Source organism: Scomber japonicus, chromosome 10 (genome assembly GCF_027409825.1).
Source record: "Scomber japonicus isolate fScoJap1 chromosome 10, fScoJap1.pri, whole genome shotgun sequence".
Taxonomy (NCBI): Eukaryota; Metazoa; Chordata; class Actinopteri; order Scombriformes; family Scombridae; genus Scomber; species Scomber japonicus.
In genome coordinates this window covers 13820953-13840205 of record NC_070587.1, presented here as the reverse complement: position 1 = coordinate 13840205, position 19253 = coordinate 13820953, and the positions used below count along the sequence as shown (strand labels likewise).

At 38.7% G+C, this 19253-nt stretch overlaps 2 protein-coding genes across 2 annotated transcripts; both read right to left on the bottom strand.

Moving 5' to 3' along the window:
* Positions 1-211: 211 nt before the first annotated feature.
* Positions 212-2687, bottom strand: si:dkeyp-84f3.5 (uncharacterized protein LOC334144 homolog). The gene has a single exon (XM_053327521.1). The coding sequence runs from the start codon at positions 2568-2570 to the stop codon at positions 648-650; it is 1923 nt and encodes a 640-aa protein (XP_053183496.1). The 5' UTR covers positions 2571-2687; the 3' UTR covers positions 212-647.
* A 12447-nt stretch (positions 2688-15134) lies between these two features.
* On the bottom strand, positions 15135-16301 carry LOC128366767 (chemerin-like receptor 1). Its single transcript, XM_053327532.1, has one exon. The coding sequence runs from the start codon at positions 16289-16291 to the stop codon at positions 15185-15187; it is 1107 nt and encodes a 368-aa protein (XP_053183507.1). The 5' UTR covers positions 16292-16301; the 3' UTR covers positions 15135-15184.
* Between the last annotated feature and the right edge of the window lie 2952 nt (positions 16302-19253).

Genomic DNA, 19253 nt, shown 5'->3' with positions numbered 1-19253 from the left:
TTGCTGTACTACAATTCCATACAGATGTGACATGAAGAATGAATGTACAGTTAATTGGACTTTCCAATTGCCAAAACAAAGTTGAAATAGGAGTAAAAACAAAATTTATTACACAAAGATTTTTACTCTACAATTTTAATGGCACAGTTAATATTCTACTCTGCGACCAAGCTATTGTTTCAAACAGATCTTACCATGTTATACACGTGATGAAATTATCAAATCATATATTTGCAAGTAAAACATGATGAATATGCAACAATATGATGGTGACCTCTAAAAACAATGAAAAGCAAAATTTACTTGTAGCCAATTAATGGGATTTTCATGTGAACTACAACCATTGCCAGTGGGAGAATACTAGGTTTAGACTTAGGACTGTATTCATGTCAGATGTAGCCGTTCATTTAAAAAAAAGATTAATTCCAAATAATTTAGCACGCATGAACCTACTTCCTTTTCCCACAGAACAAACTTTTTCTCTCCTCATGCAGAAGAAAACGTGTATAAAAGCAGTAACCTAAAATCTCTGCAAACTTTACATCCATTTATAATTTACACAGTCAAATATTTGCATTCAAAAATGGAGTCAAAAACACTATGAAGTTGATTCTTGGCAATAACAATGACCAATGGGTCTGACATAGTTACCCGCTGTTATCTGAGCCATGAGAAGTCTGGTGCTGAAGGAACGTCTCCAAGCATGAGAAAGTCTCTGTGCACTCCGTGCATTCATAAAGAACCTCTGAAGAATTTCCTTTATCATTTTGAGTATGGTCCATATAGTCATCCTCTATATCCTCTGCATTACCCTTTCCTAGGATAAGGTCCCTCCCACTGGTGCCAGTGCCTTGAGAGGTTAGTCCCACATCATCTGCTTCTCCTGTGGCTGGGTGATTTTGAAGGTGAAGCTCAAGGGATGAGGAATTCCTGAACTGAGCTGGACACCGGGGGCACTTACTTGGCTCCTTTTTGTGATAGCGCAAGTGTCGTTGGTAGACACACAACAGCCCAAATCTCTTCCCACATTCTTGACACTTATAATTAACTCGGCCTGCTTTCCCTGATTGCTTCCCCTTTTGATCCTGTTCTGGTGACGTTTGTTCATTGTCAGAGGAGCTCTTGTTTTTCTCATCACCAGAACTCTTGTCTTTCTCACCATTAAGAGGACTGGGTGCAGGCCCATTTTGGGGAGCTGTATATAAGTGTTTCAAACCTGGTTTCTTTTCTAATTCAGCTTTGTGGTACATAGCTAGATGCCTTCTTACATCACAGCGCTGAGGAAAATGTCTACCACAAAATACACATGTGTGCATGGTACCCTTATGGTACCTCATGTGCCGAGATAAACTACTAGAATGATTAAAGACACGATGACAGTGCTTGCAAGGATGCAATTTGCCATTTGGATTACTCCCTCTTCTACGTCTGCCTTTAGGTGGCATTCTCCGTTTTAAAGTTTTTTGGGCTTCTTGATTAAGCTGATCTATTTCCTCCTGAGTTTGATGAGTGAGATGATGCTCCTTCAGAGCTGTTAACTTTTGGAAACGATCCCCACATAAACCACATCTGTATGGTGTGAAAGAGTACTCATTATCAATTTCACTGCTAGTATCCATAAAGATATCCCCATTCTTAACATCAATAGTTGTACCATTGCTGTGACAGTTCTCTGGCAGTGTGTCATCTATGTTCTTAGAGTTCACTTCAATTTCAATTTCAGATGCAAAAGTAGCATCAGGCTCTCTACCTTTGCAATGGTGTGCTGAATGTGTCTGAAAATCTGATATCCAAAAAAAATTTAACTTGCACTTCCTACAAGGATATGTTTTTTCAAATCTTTTTTCCTGATTCTCAGATTTACCCAATGCTGTAGCCTTGGGAGAGAGGTGATTTTCTTTTCGATGAGCATTCAGTGCATCTACTTTAAGGAATCGCTTACCACAATGACCACAGCAGTGAAACCGTTCATATGCATGGTCTTGGAGGTGTTTCTTAAGTTCCTGCCTACCTTCAAAGATCTTACAGCACAAAGTACATTTGTAACCTCGCTCTGTGTTACGATACTGCTGGTGACGATGTAAACTCTGCAGGCTGTTAAATGATCTGCTACATATTTCACAACGGTAATGACCCTGGCGTGACTTGTCCAAGTTGAAGTCTGATGGCCTTGGCCTGAAGACATCTCTGTAAGGAGAAGAGTGTGGCCTTAGAGTTGGAGACACTGGTTTGATAGGAGATGGGAAATGTGAAGGCAGGACTCCAGGAGATACTGGTTTCACAGAAGAATGTGACTGCGCAAAGCCATTTACAACTGTCAATGTGCCATTTTCTTGTAGCACATATTCTCGAGGGACTTCAAATCCATTGGATGAGCCATCAAAGGAAAATGACTCCAAAGGTCCATGAACAGTCATGTGGGCCAAAACATTAGAGTACTGACTAAACCCGTCACCGCACTCAGTGCAGATGAAGGTACTGGATTCTCCACTCAGCTGTGTTGAAGCAAAACTATTGACTGACTTCTGCTTTTCCATGATGAAATAATTTTGTCCATGTACTGATGGCATCACTTTTTCATCTGCAAGTAGAAGTAAAACCCAATCCTGACACCCACATAAGGTATTTCCATGTGATAATCAGTACGGCTATCCACTTCCTTTCTCAAACCGTTCTAAAGAGATGTCCTTATGAGCTGCACGTTCACTCCTCTGCCAAGGTTTTCCATGTCGGATCAGCACCTGTGTGGATAAAAAAAAAAAAGAATGATCAAACCACTGAAGCCCACGTCTGTTTCACACAATTAAAAAACACGTGCCAGATAAGTATGCAGTGTTACTTTGCAATAATTTTAAAATCACCTAAACCAGGTGTCAGGTATGTGTTGACCAAGGGTGTAACAGTAAACACAATCTATAATTCAGTATGCAACTCTGTTTTGGGTTCACAGTTCATCCAATTTCAAAAAGGTTGAAAATAACATTTTGGTCTTTTATTTAGAAAAATGTATACGATGGCTTATTGGCCAAAACTATTGGAGAGGCAAACAACCTTTCGGTTTAGGTTTTAAGCTGCTGTATGATCGAACTGTATAACAGGGTTTAAACTAGCTCAACCTCCTGCAGCAACAACAGTAACATGCTGCTTACATGCTGATGCCCCAGTATTAATAATCTAATTATGTCAAATACAAATAATAATATTAATAATAATAATAATAATAATAATAATAATAATAATAATAATAATAATAATAATAATAATAATAATAAAAAAAATAGAGTAGATCAAAAAAAATCTTGTGTCTTTGGGTCCATCCAGTGGTCATATTGCCATTTGAAAGAATCCATGGCTCCCGGATCAGAACAACCAATCAGAGCCAGGAGGAGTACCCGTACCGCATCCCGGTCGCATTTCAGCAACAAACACCTATAACCACTTATCTACATAGTCTATTGACCCAAAATAGAAGCACAAAAATCAGAGAAAATTAACAAATCAACTAAATTTGAGCAAGTTTGGACAAAATTGGACAGTTTAGTTGTACTGATACTACAGTAATTACAGTGGCCTCATTTGGATTTGACTGGGCTGCTGTAATTACTGTATTAACAGTGCAACTTAATTTAAAAGGCAGATTGCTCTACCATAGCGCACTCTTCTCTGCCGGGACAGATCAAGTTATTTATAACAAATGTTCCAAGCAAGTTCCACGAGGAGGTAAAAGTAGCACAAGCTTCAACACGTCAAACCTGATAAGTCACCTGAAACAAAACCGGTTTACATTGCTGAGCCGCCGCTACTTTTCTGATGTGTGCCTTCCAGTTAAGTATGATGTGATCGCCAGATGTATTCACATTTGATTGACAACAACGTGAAAGACATAAGCTTCACCATGGATATACGGACTTGTGATGTCAGCCCTGTAAGCATGATGAGTCTGACCGCGCAGTGGTTAAATACAGACTTTCAACTGTACAGAGCGGTGTTGCAGTCCCAGGAGCTGCCCAGCTCACACACAGGTACAATGATTCACCAGACTTTTGAAGCTATGCTACAGCGGGGGAATATTAAGAAGGAGATGGTGCATGTTGTCTTGCGAGATAAAGCGTGTAATATGGAAAAGACAATGAAAGAGTGCGGTGTTGCAAGCCTGGGCTGCATGGCCCACTCTTTACAACTGTGAACAAGTCTGTGTTAAGTCAAAGAGCTGTATCTGACTGTGTTGCCATTGGAAGTCATTGCAAGATAGTTGGACATTTTAGACAGTCTCAAGTAGCGTCCTCCACCCTGAGGAAGTTACAAGAACGTCTGCAGGTGCCACAAACACGACTCCAATAAGACATAGCTACACGATGGAACAGCACGTTTTACATGCTTAAGAGTCTAGTGGCGCAGAAACAAGCTATTGCATCATATGCAGTTGAACACCATTTGCCTGCAACACTCAACGTCCACCAATGGACCCTGGTCGAAAACATGCCAACCATCCTTGATCCATGTGAACAGCTGACCAGAAACAGCAAGGTCACAGCCACAGCTGCCGACGTTATCCCCCCATCCAAGCCTTGATGCGTTTGCTTAAGCAAACTGTTCCAATAGACCATGGAGTGAAGACATCAAAAGGACACCATGTTAAAAGCAGTGCAATCACCTTTTAGTCATGTCAAGGAGGAGCCCTTGTTCTATCTGGCAACAATACTGGACCCAAGATATAAGAACCACTATTTCACCCTTGCATCAAAACGGCAAGCAACAGGTATGCTGTGGGAAAAATTGCTGGAGAATGATGGCGCCATAGCTGACATTCCCCAGCCAGAGGAGCAGGGAAGACGGGAATAACTAATTGTTGGGAATGTTTGAGGCAATACTGGAAGAAAACACCTAAGCTGCCATTCAGCAGGAAAACAGCAGAGTGGATGCAGAAGTAAGTGTATAGATTTATTTAACATTTCCTAAAGACAAAACTTATAACTCGCGTTAACGGTCAGAACAACATCATAATTAGATTGTATTTTTCTGCTATGTTTTGTTAACTATTAGCTCCAGTCATATCTGTCAGATCCAACGCTTCATGTGATGTGTGTCCACTGGAATACTAGAGGAGCAACCACTCCCGTTTTGAGTACATGGCCCAGCTTGCTCGGAAATATCTGTCAGCGCCTTGCACTAGCATCGACAGCGAGCACTTTGTTTTCTGCTGCCGGACACGTGATGACCGAGGAAAGAAAAAGACTTGCATGCGAAAAGGCAGAGATGCTGCTTCTCATTAAAAAAATCTTTCCCTGATCCATCAAGAGCAGGGGTGGGCAATTATTTTTTCCATGGGGCCACATGAACAACAGAAAATACTCAATTCTGCACAATATTCATTGTATTTCTAAAAGCAGTAAATAGCATTGTTTGACAAGCTAGTAAGAATATATGTTATAGTTAAGCAATGAAAAAGTGAGGTTGCCTCACAAAAAATGTAATTTATTCAATCAAATTTCCAAAACAATGGTAAACAAAATGTGAAAGTTTTTTTTTTACCATTTGTGACTCATATCAGTGAACATTTTCAGTCACATTCACTACAAAAACACATTTGAGTTTCATCATATTGAACTGTCACTGAACATCACTGAACTGTGATTTTGAGAAAAAGGCTTCCAAAGAAAGTGTCCCAGTTCACTGCTAATTGGTGCCTTTACATGCCTACATTTGTAGTCTAACCACCTCATTTGGTGTTTTAAGTTATTTTTTCTTGTTCAGTGAGAGAAATCTAGTCTCTGAGTTAATCAAAGTCAGGTTTAGGGGTGGGAATCGAGAACCAGTTCAGGATTTGGTTCAATCCATTGACATCATTTGCCTTTATGCTTAACGATTCCCTTATCGATGCCTTTCTTTCACATGCTCATCGCGTGCCTTGCAAAACAATGACGTCACGCTCGTGCGAGAGGCAGTGCGTGACAGTCAATCAGCGTGAGCAACACCATGGCGGAGAGACATAAGCAGTCCAAAGTGTGGCTTGATTTCACAAAAAAGGATGCCAACAGCGCAACATGTAATGTGTGCTCCAGTGCTTCGTGCAAAGGTGGAAACACCAGCAACATGCTGAAGCATTTGTCGACGGCTCACGGCATGAAGCATCAGGAGTTCCATGTATTTGACTCTCTACGCCACCAGGCAACGAGTGCTGCGCAGTCTCAGCAGCAGAGCAGTGAGGGTAAGTATGTCCCGTCATATGTTAACATTAGCACAACGCAAGCAATGACAAGACTCTGTAACGTTATTTGACATTGCTGAAAATGAATGCTGTACAAATATTATCTCATTTGATCCATTTTTGATGATAGCAGTGAAGGACCAAGTACTGCTACTTTTTCTACCACCCAAGCTCACGCTGCTAGCCCAGCTCATTGGCAAAAAAACAATGACTTACAATGAGAATGTGACAAATATAGCCTATTGATGTTAAAGTACAATGAATGTTATGTTGTATAATCTATTCTAAGCAGTTTAACATTCTGTAGGGAAATGACAAATAAACTATGTCCCGAGTATAACCTCCCATCAAGAGACAAGCTATCCAACCACCTGATCTCTGCGTAGTACAGCATTGAAAAAGGACAATTTAATAGCATGTTCCAAAGATGGCAATCACAGCAGATGGATGGACAAGCCTTAATCAAGACCACTATCTGACTGTGACATTCCATTACGTCAGGGAGGGTATAATAAAAAGCCAGGGTCCTCCAAACCAAAGCCGTTTATGAAGCACAGACAGGAACAGCTGTGGCAAAGGAAATTGGCAGCATCCTAGATGAGTTTAAAGTCAGGGAGAAGGTTGTGGCAGCCACTGTTGACAATGCGGGCAACTAGGGCTGGGGCGACACGTCGACACCATCGATTACGTTGACGCAAAAACTGGCGGCAGCGAGTAGCGGTAGCAGCAACACCAGTGAGTCAGTTGACACTGATCAATGTAAAAAACGAACTCGTAATTCAAAGGTATGGGACTATTTTTCCGTAAAAGGAGGCCATTCTATCGTTTGTCAGCTGTTTAAAATGGAGATGGCTTATCATAAAAGTACGACGGCGATGCACCAGCACCTCAAAAGACGGCATCCAGGCGTAGCTTGTGTGGATGACAAAACGCCAAGTTTTGTCATCCACACAAAAAAAGTTTTCAATTTTTTAATTATTTTGTTTGTTTTGTTGTACCGTATTACGCAAGGATTCGTCACATTTTATTACTGAATCGTTAAATTAAATCGATGCATCGAAAAAAATAATCGCTACATTAATTGATTACAAAAATAATCGTTTTGCTTTTGCCCAGCCCTACGGGCAACATGGACATAGCGGTGAAGAAGCTGAATGTTCAGAAGATCCAGATTCCCCGCAATGTTCTCCATCCTTCTCGTCACGGTTTGCCTGGACAGCAGGACTTCGTCAAATGCTTCTTTCTCTTCAGGGCATATTAGTGCTGCAGAGTCCACCAAACACTCTTTAACAAACTCCCCCTCCGAGAATGGCTTACTGTTTTTAGCGATTTTGTGGGATATCACAAAGTCTCTCTCTCTCTCTCTCAAAAGATGCCAGGTACCATCCCTAATGGAAAAGCAAAAAACTGCTAGAATGCTAGAACTGTATTGTGGAAAAGCGCCATCACTGTGATTATGAACCTGCTTTTGCACGGCAGGTTCCTCTGTGGAGAGAGGCTTTGAAGGCAGGGCTAACCCTAACATATTCTGTCACATATGCCCCAAAATATAATAATATAATGACTGCCACCTAGTATCCAAAAGAATTAAGCAAGATATATCTTAATAAAATGATTAGGGTTGTCAAAAATATCGATACTCTGTAAAGTATCGATACTCAAACGGCATATCTGGATACGATACTAATTTGCCAAGGTATCTATACTACAGTGTGCTCGCACTCGACAGGCAGTGCAGCAAGTAAACCACCGTCCAGCAGCCAGAGACATTTCTGCTGATACAGGATGGCCAGTGCGGCTGCAGGAGGACCAGACCAGTCAATTCTAGTTAAAAATGAAAAGAAGTATTTCGCATTCGAGGCAAATGACGAAGGCAAACCTAAAGATCTCGACAAGCCGGTGTGCAAACAGTGTTTTAAACCTGTGAGAACCAAGTCCAGCAGCACTACAAACTTGGCCAAACACTTGAAAGACCGACACCCTGGCCTTTATGATGAATTCCGACAGGTTAGTAAAGCTCCTGGTCATCATTTAACTGAATGTATTAAAACTTATTACTGATGTTAGCGTGGCCGGTGGCCCGCATTAATGTCGATTATTTTGTGATTAGCTGCGGCTAACACGCTACTAGGCCGCGCTAGCCGCCTTTAGCTTGCTGTTCAATTAATGTTGGTTGTTTTTTTATTAGCCGTGGCTAGCAGCCTTTAGCTAGCTAACTTTACTCAAACGTTTTGTTTTCTCTTCAAGTTGCAGAGTGAATCAGAGAGATCTCGACCTGCAACCAAAGAGAAGAAACACAACAAACTCTACCACTTCTGTTCGATAAACAACGGAAATACAACCCCAAGTCACCAGAAGCTGTGAAACTAAACAGAGCTGTGGCATCTGTGAGGATCAGGTTCCCATTTACACAGTAGAGAAACCTGGGTTCCAACAACTTCTCATGCAGCTAAATCCACAGTATGTTCTTCCTTCAAGAAACCACTTCATGTACACTGAAATCCCGGAGTTGTACAATACAACAAAACAAACACTCATGCAGCAGCTTCAAGGGAAACCATACTTTGCATGTACAACTGACCTTTGGACCAGCAGAGCTGCATCCTCTTTCATGGCTGTAACCTGCAGTTTATAATTGCCTGTCCTGGGACATGCAGAGCTGGTGTTTGAGCTGTGTTGGGTTGCATTCAGAGCACACAGGGGACAGCTTGAGAGAAGCTTTGGAGGAGATGGTACAGGACTCATGGAAGCTGGATATAACCAACATGGCAGCCATCACCACAGATAATGCATCAAATAACAAGAAAGCATTTGAGCCACATTACACATGGATCCCATGCTTTGGGAACAATTTGCACTTGGCTGTTAACAAGGGTCTGGCTATTGACAGTGTAGCAGGAGCACTCTCCAGATTGAGAAAAACAGTGGCAGCTTTCACCAGGTCATCGAAGATGAAACAAAAAACAAAAAGACTTGCAGCTGCCTGAAAACAGACTGATCCACGATGAGCCAACACGCTGGGACTCAGCTTTTGAAATGGTGGAAAGGTTTCTTGAACAACAGCAAGCAGTCTGTGCAGTTTTGGCAGATGACAGGAAGAAGTGGTACCTCATGCCAAAAGATTCAGACATCACCATTCTTGAAACCGTAAAACAGGTACTTAGCCCAATAAGCTCTTTTACTGATGCTCTTAGTGGGGAAAAGCATACTACTCTGTCCTCTGTTCTACCCTTAACCTGGAAGATATTTTCCACTTTAATAACTGAGGAGGGTACATGCAGTAACCTAGAACATCAACAGAAAGAAAAAATAAGAACGCACAGATGACGCACAGATACGAGGAGGCACCTACAGCATACGAGGCATACGAGGCACCTACAGCTGACATTGAACACAGCCACCTTTCTAGATCCCAGATTCAAGGACAGTTTTACCACATTAAAAGAAGAGGTGAAACAACATCTTGTGGATAATGCACAGAGTCTGCAGACTCAGAGAGTCCCAGATTTGCAACCAGCACCTTCAACCCAGCCTACAGAGCCTTCAAAGAGATCAAAAAAAGATCTGAAGGAACTTTTGTCAAACATTTAGGGAGAGAAAAAGAAACATGGAGATGATACATCACCAGCAGCATCTGCAGATGATGATCCAGAGTGCAGGTTCAGGAATGAGCTGACATTGTATGAAACCATGCCTGAGCTGAGTGCTGACAACAACCCCCTAACATGGTGGAAAACGCATGAAAGCACTTTACCTACTCTTGCCAAGAAATTTTTAAAGAAATTCTCAGCCCTCAAAATAAAATAAATGGCCCAAGCCAACCTCAGTCCTCTCTCGCCATAGCAGATTAGTTTTATTTTTTACTGGTTTTTATTAAGAAAAAGCAGCATGTCGACATGCTCTGGGGTTAGCCTGGTCTGTTTACTGTGAGACCCGCAGCGGAGAAGTCTTCATTTTTGGTGGTTTTCTCTTGTTCATTGCTCATTTTTCAATCGTTGTTGTTGTTACCGGCAGCGTCAGCGACTCACTCCATGTGCAGGGGCTTGGTTTCCTCCTCTCTGATTTTGATTGGCGGCTGTCAGGGTAGTCTGCTTGGCAACTGAGTAAAGAACGAATGTGATTGGTGGATCACTGCACAGCACACGCAGAGTCTACATGCAGTGTATCAGTCAGCTACCCTTGAAATTAGATGAGTTCATTCGCCTCCTATATCGCAGGCTCTGCAATGTGACTATCGCGCACACATACATCACGATGAAGATGCTCAAACGATATATTGTGCAGCCCTAGTGTGGATCATTAATCTTGATGCAGTGTGCAACCACACTATAGTTAGTGAACTATCAGCTTCTACCTGTTGAGATTTCACCGTGAGAAGTAGCACACATAATTTTATATGGAAGCCTACTGATGGAAAAAGTAAAACTGTTAACTACAAAATAAACCACATTTTATACGGTTTATATATAGTTTCACAGACACATTGTTATATTTTTTCTGGGTTGTGTGTGAAATCATTAAGAATAATATAAAACCAGTGTGTACACCACCAAGGTGAAATGGTTTTAGACTTTATTTTTGGTTGACACTGCTGAAAGTTAATATTGATTTGTTATATTTGTGTGAAACAGGTTTTTTTTTTAAACAATACTACCAATATGTTATAGTTCACGATATATAATATAACTCTTTAATTTATACACTAAGACCACCACTGGATGTTGAAACAAAACCTGTTTTAAAACAGTTTTATCATTTGCATTTTTCTTTATTTATCATATATTCATGGTTCCAACAGCTCAGGTCCCTTTAAACAACAGAATACACCTTGTGTAGCATACATGTGTATATTTTTTTGTTAAAGCTATCAGACATCAACATTTAGTTGTTTTGTTTAAATTAGTATTTATAGTTTAATATTACTTTAACAGCTCAGGGATGTCCTAGTAGAAACTTGTTGTTTGAGCACTTTTTTGCATTGTCAATTTGAAATAATGTTCTGTTTTTGATTGAAGGGGTGGAAATTAAAAAAAACAACAAAAAAACCCCAAATTAAATCGGAAAAATAATCGACTGATTAATCAATTATCAAAACTAGGTCCCTAGTCCCAAATAATTCAAACTAACTCCACCTACAGCAGCTACAACGGTAACATAATGCTGACAAACTGATGCTCTAGTATTAGTAATCTAATGATGACATATACACTCACTGGCCACTTCATTAAGTACACCTGTACAATCTAATTCAATCCAGTTCAACAGCTTTTCCATAAATTCTTCTTTTCACAAGTTAACACACGTTTTCAGTTTTTGTTGAAGTTGTTAAAAAAGTGATAATAATACTTTATGTTTATTGTTGAAGTCATACAAAGTGGTGGTGTCCTGGGGTGAATTATATTTAATTGTGTTCCTAATATTATTCCTCCCTCATGTAATGGTGTTTACAAAATACTCGGATCATCCTCCAATATAATGCACCCAAACACGCCACCATCACCCACTATGATCTCAATAATAAATAGTAGAATTATTCCCTTTCTGACAATGTCAACAAACCCTCAATATGTATAAGCTTCACAAATGTAGAATTTAAAGCAGAGCTGATTGCATTAGACTGCACAGCTGTACCTGGTAAAGAGGCCAGTGAGTGTATGATGACAGAAGGTCCAAACTAAAACTTTTACTTTAATACTTTTAGCTGCCAACACTTAGATGTTTTTACTTAAGTAAGATTTTTTACTTGAAATGGAGTATTTTAATATTACAGCAGCGTGTGTTCCCAGGAGATGTCAACCGGCAGATGGCGACTTAAGCCGTCCTGAAAGAATAGAGAATCTACTGTAGCAAGTCAGCTAGTTAACATTAGCCTACTTCCACAGATAACCATTTCACTAGAAGATAGAATATTTGAAATATGTGCAATCAGGCGTAAGAAACGGCAGTACACCAACTGCATCGACTTAATGTGACGCTTTGGGTTAATATTGTGGACAGGCTATGTAATGTTAGCTACTGGCTATCGACAACAATAATGTAGCAAGTGTAGCTCGAACATTCAACATAGTCACGACTTACTTTGGAATTGTTCACACATCTCAGAGACACAGGCTGTTTCTCATGCAGTATCCCAGTGCTCCTGCGGTATGCTCGATGACTGCTAACTACAGCAGGCCGAGGCTTTTTCTCCGGGAGCTCGTTAAAATGGTGACCATGATGGCGACGGTCGTGACGTCACGACGCATGCAACTGACGTTTATCACGTTTTCTAAAAGCAAATTAATAGACAAACAAAAATAATCGAACAAACACAATAAATAAATGAATGGAATACACTTTGTAAACCAAATGTGTGGGTCATTTCAGAATTGCGGGTACATTTCGCGTCTCCGAGAAAAAAACTTTGGTTATTTCCACCTAGAAAAATCTTTCCTGGATCTGTTTTGAATATGATTGCTAATTATATTGAATGTTCACCAATAATAATGTTAGGTGTGTATTTTGGGCACATTTTATATGTAAAATATTCATTACATGATTCCCACCCCACCAATTATTGACTGTCTTCAACTCGTGATTCACACGTTCAACTTGAATTAACATGAAATTATTAAGTATAATTCACAGTTTTTTTGTGCTAATCCTATAAATACTCATACAATCAATTGCACAGAGTATTTATTTTCTGTAATACACAGGATTTCAACATTAAAAATATATATTTTTTATCTGTCCCTATGAGCCGGTCAACTCTGTTATCTCAAAACATATTAAAAAAACCTACAGCATTCAAATAAAAACATGTGACTTGTACCCAGTGATGTCACTTTTGGAGGGAACTAATGTATATTAAACTTTCTCTCTCATTAATTTGTACAAAATGTTGAGAATACACCAGCAGTAGATTAATTATATGTCAAATCTGTTACTATGATATTCTAGTGAATCTGTCCGTCATTTTTTTTAAAACAATTATATGATGAAAATTCATAAAATTATAGTTTTATTCATGACATGTGGTATCTGGTTTTAAGCTAGCACTTGGAGTTAAGGCACAAAATGGTTGAAAATGTCAACTGTGTTATCATCAACTCTGTTACATGTGTCAAGATTTGAATGATAACAGAGTTGACGGTGACTAACAGAGTCAAAATGTTATTATTTTCAGATGTTCAGTGTTGCTATGAAATGTTTTTACATTTAAAAAAGATGGTTTTAAAAGTTTTAATGTTACTGTTTTTGGTCTTTTACGCATGGTTTGTCAACTATGTTATTCATGTCAACTCTGTTCACATCACCGTCAACTCTGTTTCTTTGAAGTTTTGTTTCAAAAAATGATCATTAAATATGTTTTATTGTTGACAAATTAACCAGAAGTTGTATCATAACTAACATTCTCCGTACATGGAATTTCATAGCAATTCATTCACTTTTGGAGCTATATTTAGAGAAAATGCAAACTGTAATGGCAACTTTCCAATTAAATGTGTCAATGTTTTTACTCCTGAAAAAAAGTCTTTATTTTAGAAAACTTAAAGTTGAATTAGTGGATGTAAAGACAAAAGTTCTCTTAGGGAAGACATAGTTTTAAAATGTATTACATTTCAGTACTATAAATATCTACCCTAATTTGTCTGTAACAGAGTTGACTGATGTTACTGTTAGTACGATGATTTTCAGATTAAATATTTGAAATCTTACATGTTTAAGCTTGGCAAATGCTGGAAGTGTTAAATTTAAAGTATTCTCTATGAGAATGAAAAAGGTTTAACGAAAAAAAAAGAAAAAAATTCTTATTTTTGTCTAAACTTGAAATGTACCCGCAATTCTGAAATGACCCGTATACGTTTTTCTACTAATTTCTACTAATAATCTAATTTTGAGACATACATGAACTATCTCCATGATCCAAAAAAGTAGGCTAACTGTAGCCTATTGCAATATGATTAGGCTAAATAGAAAGCTTTCTTGAAAGGCTGACATTTTTATAGGCTTATTCGTTTACAGTAAGCCTGCATATTTCTTTTCACTGGAGTTGGCCATGGCTGAAACAATTTGATCACACTTCTAGTTGACAAGAGTTTTCCCACAAATTTGTCCTTACTTTTAGATTGTATCGCGCAACCTCATTAATTTTTTTTTAAGACAGAGTATTACAAAAATGGTTTGCATACACAATTAAATGATTTTGTGAAAGGAAGAGGAAGGATCGAAATGATTTCATGTTTTTCATTCAGAAAGTAGGCTACATCATGCTTGATATTAATAACTAAAGGAGCATTTCATGGTGACTTAAAAAGTATATTTCATGACTTGGTTGTTACAGTAAATTACCATAAAGTGAAAAGGATAAGAAAGCACAGTGCCCCATATTTAGAGCTGAAAGATAACACTTGGAGTTTATGTTTTTGACATCATCACAAGGGGTTGTGTCAGATGAATGGCATGGGTTATAATATGTGTATCCACAAAATGCATGAGTGTACAATACTAGAGAAAATAACTCCAGGTTCATGCCAAGCGGAAAATAAGCGGAAAATAGTGAGGAGCAGAACTATGAAGCTGATCTATGAATACTATCTAACTAATACTATTAGTTACTATTAGTTAGTTACACTTTAGATACTACTATCTAATACTAATACTATGAATTACTATAATAAACAATCAGATAATCAATCAGATTAATACCAGGTACTGCAAGCTGTAGTAAGCTTCTCTTTAATTGATCAGTTAGCTAATCAAAGAACTCACATTAATTAAACTGCATCAGGTTCCAATGTTTCAATTTGAGAATCTAAGTCCTTGTATAAAGACAACAAAAGAAAAAAGGAATTTGACACAGTACCAGTTAAAGGTTTGGACACACCTTCCCATCATCCACTTTCAGAATGAGAAAGTGTGTCAAAACTTTATTATTTGTCAAAATTATTTCAGAATGTACCATTTCAGTATTTGTTTATTCATGTCACAACCTTATACTTCAGTATTATGAACTGACTTGTCATGGGTCTGACTGGTGTCCGTTGACTTTGTGTCAGTGTGTGAGGGGAAACCCTCCTCCTGGAAAGCAGTCTCAAATACATTCAGGATAGATTTGCGTACTTTATCCTTGAAATCTTGGCCCATGAACACATACAGCAGTGGATTCAGACAACTGTTAACAAATGCCAGGCTGGTGGCTAAAGGGACCCCGATAGTTATAACATGGTCTAATACTAGATTTGAAAAATTATCACTGTAATGTGCTAACTCAATTATATCCATGATGTGAAAGGGAGCCCAGCAGAGGAAAAAGGTGACAATAATGGCAGCAATGATCTTAAAGGGGCGACTTGAGTGGCTGGCCAGGGCACGGTTCCTCCTGAGACGATGGATTATCACAGCATAACAGGAGACGATGACACTGAAGGGGACAACAAAACCCAGGAGGAAGCGAGTGATGATCGTGGCCTGAAAACGAAGCAGTATTAACTGATTCACAGATGGTGTGTCTTCATCAGAAGAAACAAAGTTGAGGTAGCAGTTGATAGTGTTTTCATCATCAAATGATGGTCCAGTGTCCCTGAAGATGAAGTATGGAGTGCTAAAGAACAGACCCAGCACCCAAACACCCAGACTCACATAGGATGCCTTGCGTACATTTCGGTGGTTCTGGGCCCAGACAGGCCATACCACAGACACACATCTGTCCACGCTGATCACCATCAGAATGTAGACGCTGGTAAACATGTTAACAAACCTAACTGTGTTGTTCAGTTTGCACATGAACTTGCCAAAGGGCCAGTGGAAATCCAGGGCGATGTAAGCCACACTAAAAGGAAGGAATGCTGTGAAGAGGAAGTCAGCCACAGCAAGGTTGAGGAACCAAACTGTGTTCACTGTTTTCTTCATCTTGAACCCCGTCACCCAGATAACCACTCCATTTCCAAGCACACCCAGAATGAAAGCCAGACTGTAGATAACAGCAGACATGATGTTGAGGGATCTTCTCAGATCAGCATACTCATCATAAAACGTGTCATTTCCTCCAGATACACCTGTTGTATTGGTGTGATAGGAGGGTGTAGCATTCATCTCCATTATTATCTTGAGATCTGCAATGGCAAAAAGAAGAATGAATTTCATTTCCATCTCTCTCTTGTCCAAAGATTTGATTTGAACTGTGTAAAATTGTGATGATCAGTTTTTTATTTCATTATTCGTATTTTCTTGTTAGTGGTAAGGCAGGCACGCCCAAATCTCCATTCCATGCCTGTTACCAAATATGTGCCACAGGTGTCATGTTTGGGCCCTGTCCTGTTCACTGCTTATGTAAATGAGATTGTCCTTGTTGATAAACCACTTTTTTTATGTATATTCTTATACCTGCCATTTGTGGCACTCTGGCCCAGTTACTTAATTAGTGTTGCACTAGACTTAATTAATAAATGCCTTTGCCTTTGCAATAATCTGCATTGTCACCTAAAAGCTGAAACACTTTACACCTCTGTGTGACTTAAAGATCATTCTTATTGAAAGTTTTCTGCCTGATGGTGATTGCTTCCACTGAAGGTGAACATTTTCTATTTCCTGTCTATTTTATTGACTTGTCTTCATTGTTTTATTCTACATTATATTACAACAATTACTACTACTATTCTAGTACTAGTATTTCATAGATTTAAATAAGCAAATGTTCCTTTTGTCAGGATCCTGTTTTCCACTCTTTGCTCTTCAAATTTCGTTATCAGACTGATCAAACAGGCACATTATGAAACACTAGGCACATTACGCATGAGTTATGAAACACATTTAACCATGTAGGAAACATTTACACAAACTCTACTGGCAAAACCAAAATTCATCCTTTTTTTTCCAGAACCAACGACACACAGTAATCACCATAATATACAGTACACAATCCACTTTGACTGGGTTTAATATAAGAGTGTCAAAGAATACAATAATCTTGGCATCTGACTTTATTTACTTTTCAGGATCATATATATTGTTGATAAACTGTGATTGAAGCTTGACTTGTCCTACAAAAAAAATAAGCTTCCCTGTGGGCAGTAAAAATGGGACTGTGATTTTTCTCTCTATGGATTATGGAGATGTCATATATCCATGTGCTTCTGTCTCTTAGGCCTCCAGATTAATCTCTAGTGATGATTATAACATTCACCACTGCATGCTACCTGATAAAGTTGGTTGGGCTTCCCCGACTTTGCTTATTTCTAAAAAAGGCCTTGTTGGTAGTTCTCCATTTTGTATCTCATTTCTGCTGTTGCGATGCTCTGGCTCATACTTAACCAGCTTCAGTGCTGACAGTTTGCTCTTAGTGCAAGTATGTCATAGAAACATTTGTGATGCCACATGAAAGCAAACTACTTATCTGACCATTCTTATTACCGTTTCCCTTCCTTTCTGTAATTCTCCACTGAACCAGAACGTTGTCAGTTTTCTGTATAATTATTGACTCAGTCTGTCCTTGTTATTATAAACATGGAACAAAAAGTGAAATTTGTGTTTGGTAGATTATTTCTTTGTTGTAACAATGCTTCTTGGCAATAAATCGTATACCGTTGGGAAGCCTGTTTATTTCCCTTTTAAATGGTACCAGGCTGTTGTGGCTGTGTGGTTCTTCCACATACTACTGAGGTTAAATGAATAAATTGTTAAATTGCCAATATGTCTTGTTTCTTCAGACTTCTGTCATCCACCAGACAACACCAAATTTTGCAAATCTTTCATGGGCGCAACCCAGATACTGAGCTCTGCTGCTCATCCCACAAATGCATGTTCCTTACAAATGTGGCACCATTTAAAAGGGAAATAAACAGGCTTTCCAACCATATAAGATGTATTGAAGAGAAGCATTGTTACAACAAAGAAATAATCTACCAAACATACATTTCCGTACTTTTTGTGCTGTGTTTATCTCTATTATTCTGTCAAACTGTTAACAGAGATTTACTACAAAAGAGCATCAGCCAACAAAACAGGTTGAGCAAATAGTAACATTACTGTTCTTATACCCTGTTTAACCAAAATTGGATGCTTTATCATCTTATTTCCAATCTTGTGGATTCATATCACACTACAAATAGGACATTCTAAAGATAACAAAAGTACAGTACCTTTCTCAAAGGTCTCCAGTGAGATGAGTATGTCTGCAGCAGAATAAACTGCTCACGCACTGAGAGGTTAATATACCCCAATGTGACGACAGATGTGTCATCTCATGACACTCATCCGGTTGGGGAAACATTCACTTCTCTTTTTTGAAGTACGTAAATCCTTTAGCATCAGCTTCCAACCCACACACACTCACTGAACAATTGCTACTGTTTGCACCTTTGTTTTTAATTGTCTTAAATGTTCTTATGGCTCAAGGAGTGCTATCTAAATTTCATTATATTGTTGTCTGACCCTCAATATAATGACAAAAAAGCTAGTAAATAGTTGTTCATGCATTGCGATTAAAAACATGTTGTCAAATCTTCTTAAACCACACATTGTCTTCATTTTTTGAATTATTATTTGATTTTTTATTGATTCCTTCATATTGGATACACTCTACAAAAGGTATACAAGTCCCATTTTAAACACAAGCTGCAGGAAATAAACCAAAATCAAAGATCAAGATCTCACATTCAGACAGACAACCACATTAGCACTGATCACACCAGAAACAAAGACCAAGCAAAACAACAACAAAACAATCGAATAAAATAAATATCTACAAGAATGTATATGTAAAACTATTTAAACAATAGATCAGACAAATGAATGAATATAAAATAAACAAGCAAATGAATACAAAAATAAAAAACTAACCAATAAGTACAGATATTTATACACAAAAGTACAAACTAACTGATCAAGAAGGAAACCTTTTTTTTTCTTTTCACCTCCCATCCCGTACCAAACCCTTTCCCCAGCCGCCAGTCGAACAAATTCACAAAGAGGTCATTTTACTAAGAATTATCAAGATTAGTCCTGGATTCTATACCCAGGCTATCAGTAATCTTCTTCATGACTCTCTGCCAATAGGACGTAA